Below are 7,500 nucleotides of genomic sequence, written 5' to 3'. Positions count from 1 at the left end.
CATGAAATGCTACATGACACGAACTACACGTCCTGGCGAAACATGCTGAACAGTGAAACTCACAACCGTTCTCGTCAAGGGTGACTTCATATACAACAGGGCAGTTAGCGGTCGGGCAGAATTTATATTTATCGGGCTGGGCTCTTACGAAGTGGTTGAGAGATGAATGAACAAGTTTTTCTTCTGTAATCCATTTTTGGGTAATTGCGTAGCGTAAATCTTTCAATACCAGCGACTTTGTACAATAATGTACATCGCACCTTAGAGGAAACTCATCGTTTTCTATACAGCTAAGTGTATGGTGCTGGAAACAGGATTTACAATAAGGATGTCCACATGCCTCCAGGCGATACAAGTCCTGATTGATGTCCACAATGTCTTCCAGACAAACCACACATTCTGGCATCATCTTCATCCTGTTGCAACTCCAGGCAAGGTCAGTCCAAAATAACTCTTTCTCTAGAGAAAACATAAACTTTTCCAGTTCCTTTATCGATGCCTCTGTTCCAAAGCATTTCAGAATATGGGATCTGCAATTCAGTTTGACAGAATATAACTTGAAATTGTCCTTCAGTCCGTCAAGGAGAGGCCCATATTTAACCACCAGAGCTTTCATCAAGCCTGGAGGTTTCCCGGAACCCTTCAGATTCAAGACTTTTCCCACTCCCCCTTCATTTTCTTTCAAAAATTTATTAATAAGAATATTTGCTTGAGTAACCTTTGAGCATGTTCCATACATGTGAATGATTTTAGTTTTCTTATCAGCTATAATGACACAGCCTGTCTTCTTCTGAGTTTCCTTTAGATAGTTTTGCCCGGCAGCAGTCAACAAACATTGACACGTCTTGACTCGGTTACAATCTATAGTCTCGCCCTCTAATTCGTTAGTGATGCATTCTCGCGCCTTTACAACACTTTCCGGATTATCAGACCGTATAGTAATGACGTGGTCTGATTCCACTTTCTTCCACTCAAGATCCACTCCCAGATCTTCCTTCAGGCTTCTGAACAACTCCTCCATTTGTCCATTACAAACGCTCTTGATTTTCTTGGGAACAAGAATGGTTGTTCTGAGTATTGGAATTATCTTCACTGGTGTAGAATCGATCTTAATAGATTGTTCAAGTCTTTGGCAAACACGCAATCCTCTCACAGGGTCATTGAAGTGGAGAAACGCTGTTTGATGCGAGCTATTTAAATCCGGTACAATCATTTTGACGTCAAAGGTTTCTTCATTCTCAGGGTCAATCAATAGCTTCAATCTAGCCTTGGTAGCGTCTAGTTCCCCGTATGTCGGGACTGGAACTTGTTTCCTTGGGATATATATTTTCATCTTAATATCTTCATCGTCCAACACGTCTTTCCTTATTATATCTTTCAGTAATGTCTCTGAGATATCTTGCCCAATATTAGAAATAACTAGATCTTGTTTCACGTCGGTGTCAGTCTCTCTGGAGGATTTGTTCTTTGTTCTGGAGAGTCTGATTGTCTGATAACGCCCGTTTATCAGGATCTTTTTTCCAATCAGATCAGGTTTGTCAATTGGATCACACGTTATAAAAGCCGTACCATCCCCTGTTCTCGGCCGCCTGACCCAAGTCACTTTGGCCTCAAATATGTTTTTTATGCTCTTGGAACCTTTCTGAAATCTTAGAGAGCCGACCATATTTTTGTCACCATTAGTCCTGTCAGCAGCAATGGCTGCTTCTTCTGCAGATCGATACCTTATAAAGCCCCATGGCTCCAGACAATTGAACTGAATGATCTCCAAAATGTCACCAAACGCGCTGAATTTCATTTCTATATCGTCCTCAGTCGCATCCCCTACTTTTCTCAGCAAGACTTCAGTAGTTTGATAAGGCATCAATATTTGTTTGACACAAGCTCCAGAACCTAAAATAACTCTTACATTACTAGAACTATTTGAATGTTGGTTGAGTATCTTGAATTCCGATTCTTCTTTCTCTAATATTTTTATCGCATTAGCTTTTATCTCCTTCAATTGGTTCACAATGTCTCCGTGTATCTCTGAATCGGACGAGAAAATAGAAATAGTTCCAAGTTCTCTGTCTGCCTCTAAGATTGGCTGTTTCACTCCAAATCCTTCACACATTTGTTCCAGAGACTGAATATTAGAATAACGCGGTCCGACTACAGTTCTAAACACATTCGTGCCTAGTTCTTCCTTGTGTACTGCTGTCAACATTTCCTCCTTCACTTTGGTGATGTCAAAATCCAAATATCCTTTACCAATAGCCTCTTGTATCCATTCCTCCTTCACCGCCAAAATTCCTTTGATGAACTCCCTGGAGGTTTTTACCAATTCCACAAAGATCAACCATTTCGGTTGAAGATTTTGTGCAGTGATGGTAGAAGATGGATGAATATGGACCCTACGTTCGTTGGAGACAGAAAAATATCCCGCCCTGCTGTGACCCATGAAGTGACAAAGTGAACGTCCATACGCCCTGAGCATGAGTTTTTTAAGAACTGTTAAAGACGAAGGCTTATTCGAATACTGTTTTACCACATGTAGTTTCATCTCACAGTACATAGCAGCGATTGTCTCGTCAACGCAAGATTTTGTGTAAGTCAAGCTTTTGTAGTTAATGCTGTTTGTCCAACACCACTGTTTTCTCTCATTCACCGATAACATTGATTCCCACATTTGGTAAATCGTGTACCAAGTGATTATATCACCACTTTCGAATCCAAACTGAGCTTTGCTCCATGCCGATATCTGAGCCTCTTTCTCGGTAAGACCTCTGTAAAATATGTCAGATCCATTGCTTGCAACAGAAGCTAATACAATTGCATCGTACAACAAGCCTTCTTTGTTGGCGTTATAAACAAGGTAGCCGAGTTTTGGATCAAATGGTAGTTTTGAAATCCATCGTCCCACCTCCGTAATTTTCTTATTATCTATAGCACCCAAGAACTCTAAAGTCTCCAAGGCTGCGTGAAGAGCCTCGTCACTGGGAGACTCCACAAAATCGTAGTCAAGAATATCCACTCCCAACTCGGCAAGTTTCAGAATGGTCTGTCCAAGATGAACACACAAAATTTCCGGTTCGCTTATTTCCCTCATCGCTGTGTATCCTTCTTCAGAAAAGAGCCTGTAACATTTACCACTTGCACTACGCCCTGCTCTTCCCATCCTTTGCTGGGCCGAACTTTGGCTGATCATTTGGACACCCAAAAGATTCATGTTCTTTTTGGCATCATATCTCTTTTCTTTGGAGACCCCAGTGTCGATGACATATTTTATCCCGTCAATCGTGAGGGAGGTTTCAGCACAGTTTGTGGCAAACACTACTTTTCTTACACCGTCATTAAGCTTTGGAAAAACTTGTCTTTGTTCATCGGGCAAAAGCTGCCCATGCAGTGGAAAACATTTGAAATCATTCCTATCTTTCAGAATTCTACAAAACTCCTCAATGCAACGCTGTATTTCAGTAGGGGATGTAAGGAAGACCAAAATATCCCCTTCTGTTTCATTTCTATGGATTTCAATTGCTTTGGCAATAGCCTTAATTTCGTAATTTTCGAAATCATCTAATGACTCCGAGTAAAATATTTCCACGGGAAAAGTTCTTCCTGAAACTCGTATTTCCTCTGGACATTGAAAGTATTTGATGAACAGTTTAGGGTTTATGGTAGCCGATGTTATGACAACTCTCAAATCATGTCTTTTTTCTAGACGTGCCTTAATCATTCCCAGCAAAATATCGGTGTAGATGCTTCTCTCATGGGCCTCATCCACGATGATACAAGAATATTTCTGAAAATCTCTATCTTCCAAGCATTCATTCAACAAAGCATGGTCAGTCATGAAAACAATCTTTGTATTACTAGTCGTCTTCTTCCTATTTCCTGTTTTAAAACCGACAAGTTCACCTGTGTTTACAATCATTTCTTGGGCCACTCTATGCGCCAGTTGCACAGCCGCTACTTTCCTTGGCTGAGTACAGACAATTAATCCAGTGTCTGCATTTCCTGATTCGTAAAGATATTGGCATATCTGAGTGCTTTTTCCAGAGCCAGTTTCACCCAGTATTACCGATACCTGATTGTGTTTCACATGGCTGATGATATCCTCACGACGGCCATATATTGGAAGAGCATTTGACAGACGGCTGCACTCGACTCCGAAATCATTCTTCGCCTTGTGTAAGCCCGGTTCGTTTTCCAGAGATGATTCCATTCCTTTAATTGATCTCCAGATGGCCTTACATCTACAAATGAATTCCATTCTTTGACTCAGGGCTTCTTTCAGTTTATCTTCAACTGCTTCTCTTTCTGCAATATTTCCCCCATGGAGGTGTAAATTTTCTATTTGTGTCCTTAAAGATGAAACCTTGATATCGTGTTTCGCTAAAACTTTCCCTTTTTTATGTTCCATTTTCCGCAGAATGTCTTCAATACGTCTTTTATGAACATTTTCCTGTTGGTTACTTTTATCGTTTTTGTCAGCTTCAATTGACTTCGATTTTCCTGGGTCTTCTTGGTTGTGTGAAGTCCTTGTGTCTCTGACAGTGTTTGAGGCGTCTGATTCACAATAACTTTTAGAATGTGTACTTGAGTCATCAATCTTCTGCGGTTCTCCTCTTTGTTCTACTGTTTTTTGGGCATTACATGTTGCGTTTTCTGAAGTGCTTTCCTTTTTGACGTATCGTCCTCGATTTGAGTTACCAATTTTGTCTCCATATCTTTTGGTGCCAGCACTGTTGTTTCGTTTTCTTTTTTTCTTTATCGGATCTTGTAAATTACTTTCTTTTTTAATCGGTTTCTGATTTAACGATACCGTTTTGTCAGTATCCGCTTTGGATTCGGAATATGTCTTTGGTTTTTCTTGTTTTTTGATTGTGTCTTGTAATGATCTTTGTCTTGTTTCAAAAACGCCATTTTCTTCTGGTTTGTCATTTTTGTCAGATGACACATTGGATTCAATCTGTATGGTTTCTATGTGTTTATCTGATTGGCCGGTTTTGTCACAACACTGTATTTGCTTTTCATGTTTCGTCTGTTGGAATCCATCGCTTCGCTCACCGTGATTCTTTAACACATCAATTTTCTGTCTTTTTCTTGTTTTTCGGCGCTTTTTCTATTTTCATTTCTCGGGTTTTGAGAATAACCCTGTTTTTCTTTATAATATTCTTGATTTGAGTTACCATAATTGTCCTCAGACGTTTTGACCTCAACGTTTGTCTTCAGCCTTTCTCGCAACCTCGCCACCATTCTCGCAACACATTGTTCAACTACGACAATTTCTTTATTCGTCACTATTTCGAAACCGCAATTGGAAACTTTATTTGTCAGCATTAGAGTGTACGATTTGAAGTTGATTTCAAATTTACCGCCGGCAGGAGTATCAAGCGCTTCTCTGATTACAGTTTTCAGGTCTTCAACTTTTTCGTAGGATGCAGAAATGGATAAAGTTACTCTCAGTCTTTTGATTGGTTGAAGACATTGACGTGTGTGTGGTAGGAATTTTCTGTTCTTGGTCTTATCGACGTCACAACAATTTTCGACATCCTGCTTTTGGTAGTCGTGCATTTTTATTTGAGCATCTGTCTTGGGATGGAGTGAGGAGGCCATTTGAGTATTGTAGCTTTAATACAATCTAATAATTAATTTATACAACGCACAAAATCCACAAAGAGCTCTAAGACGCTTAACATACAAAGACAATAGGTAACCAAAAAAATGCAAAAACTATTAGGCCCACAACTCAAAAGCCTGCCTGAATAAGAATACTTTCAAAAGTTTCCTTTAAGAAAATTATTTATTGCAATAGATTTAACCAAAAAGGAGCGTCTTTTTTTGCGTGCAGAACAGAATAACATAAATTCCCCTTTAAGTCAAGATAGTTGTGGTGCAAACGTTGTTTCATTGCGGTGAGTTGTTTCATTCCTTTCTTATAATGGAGGCGTTCTTCAATGTGTTTCATCGGTGGGGTCTTTCTACCTGTCCAACATGTTCCCGCTGTGGGCAAGAGACGGCAGAGCATCTAGTCGAACGGTGTGTTGTGACGATGCTACCCGGCGGGTTTGCGACGGTGCACGAATGCAGACCGGACTTTGCTGATTGGGTCGATCGTCATAACATAGTAGTAGTGTGAAAACCATAAGAGGCTGCTGCCGTGATGTAGACTTGTTTCTTTTGAAGCGTCCAGAATGGATGGATGACTCATCTGAGAAATTGGATGAAGATAAATGGATATAAATATTATGTGTCAGCGCATGACATAATCAGTCGGAAGGTGAAAATTTTGGATTTGCATTTTCTGAAAGAATATGCTCACCAGAGCATTTTTATTTTTATTTGAAGTAAATCGGGTGTTTTGTTTATTTTCATGAAGTTATGGTTAGATTAATGGGAAATGTATCCAGCAATGTTTCTCGAATTTCATACTTTTTCAACTTGACTAGCTGTAAAAAAATATTTAGAAGTGAAATTAATTTTTGATATTTCCCGAATGTACAAATAGGGTTGATTTAATCATTAATTTATGACAAGAAATCATTATATTTGATCAAAATTGACCTTCTAACTAAACGTGGCAATATCTCAGTTCAAACCTTTTCACCATCCGACTGATTACGTCATTCACTGTAACATATAAATAAATATAATGAACAGCTAGCGCTATTCTGCGCATCCCCCCCCCCCCCAAAAAAAAAATTGAGCTTTTATATAGCGCTATATCCACTATACGTGCTCAAAGCGCTTTACGAGGGGTCCCTGACTAACAGCAACACTTAACACGTAGGACGTGACATGACGCTTAGTAGTATTAAGCGATATTACAATTTTCGGACAGAGAAAATGAGCTTTTATATAGAACAATATCCGCTAAATGTGCTCAAAGCGCTTTACAAGGGGTCCCTGGCCGGCCAACAGCAACATTTAACATTTAGGACGGGACATTTAGGCGATGTTACAATTTTTTTCGGTCAGAGACAACTGTAAACGGCCAGGTACTAGGTACTCGTTTTACATCTGAGTACGGTGAGAGAATTGAGTAAAGAGTCTTTTCCAAGGACTCAACTATGCGCCGAGCGAGGCTCGAACCCAGGACCTTCCGATCCGAAAGCGAGTGTCATACCACTAGACCACATAGCCGCAAGTGACACCGGAGGTAAAGAAAAGAAAAGTTCACACTGACCTAATACAGCTTTCAGACCGTGAGGTTATTGATACTAGGCGTTTAGGTAAAATAATCACAACATCCTCCAGCCGCATATAACGTACCAAAACTCAAAACTATTTAAACGTGTAAAGTCTGATTGATAGAATTTAGTTACAACTAATCACCAAAATGTCTTTCTAAAAACAATAACAAAGAGCTGAGTGGTGTCAATTTCATTCCCTCTATTAGCTTCGCAAAGTTTAATTTATCAGCCATCAGGCCATGTTTTTCGAAAATCTCATTTGATAAAGTACAAATTGACAGATACCTTAAACTAGTAGTAGTAGTATTAGCAGTAGTAGTAGTAG

At 39.6% G+C, this 7,500-nt stretch overlaps 1 protein-coding gene across 6 annotated transcripts in view; it reads right to left on the bottom strand.

The window, feature by feature from the left end:
* LOC144977459 (uncharacterized) overlaps positions 1–7,500 on the bottom strand; it is a 10,935-nt gene that overhangs the window by 249 nt on the left and 3,186 nt on the right. For 5 of the 6 annotated variants that reach the window (XM_078922700.1, XM_078922704.1, XM_078922701.1 and 2 more), the window contains exon 2: positions 1–6,193. This exon is cut by the window's left edge and continues 249 nt beyond it. In XM_078922700.1, the coding sequence (XP_078778826.1) occupies positions 1–4,402 (4,402 nt within the window). In that variant the 5' untranslated portion in view covers positions 4,403–6,193. Of the gene's footprint in view, positions 6,194–7,168; positions 7,430–7,500 lie in introns of those variants that run through there. The other variant, XM_078922703.1, reaches the window with a different exon arrangement.

The sequence above is a fragment of the Berghia stephanieae genome, chromosome 7 (assembly GCF_034508935.2).
Source record: "Berghia stephanieae isolate SIO BIC M18660-M18661 chromosome 7, UCSD_Bste_1.3, whole genome shotgun sequence".
In the NCBI taxonomy this organism is placed as follows: domain Eukaryota; kingdom Metazoa; phylum Mollusca; class Gastropoda; order Nudibranchia; family Aeolidiidae; genus Berghia; species Berghia stephanieae.
The sequence above is the reverse complement of the archived record's forward strand: the minus strand, read 5'-3'. Positions and strand labels throughout refer to the sequence as shown.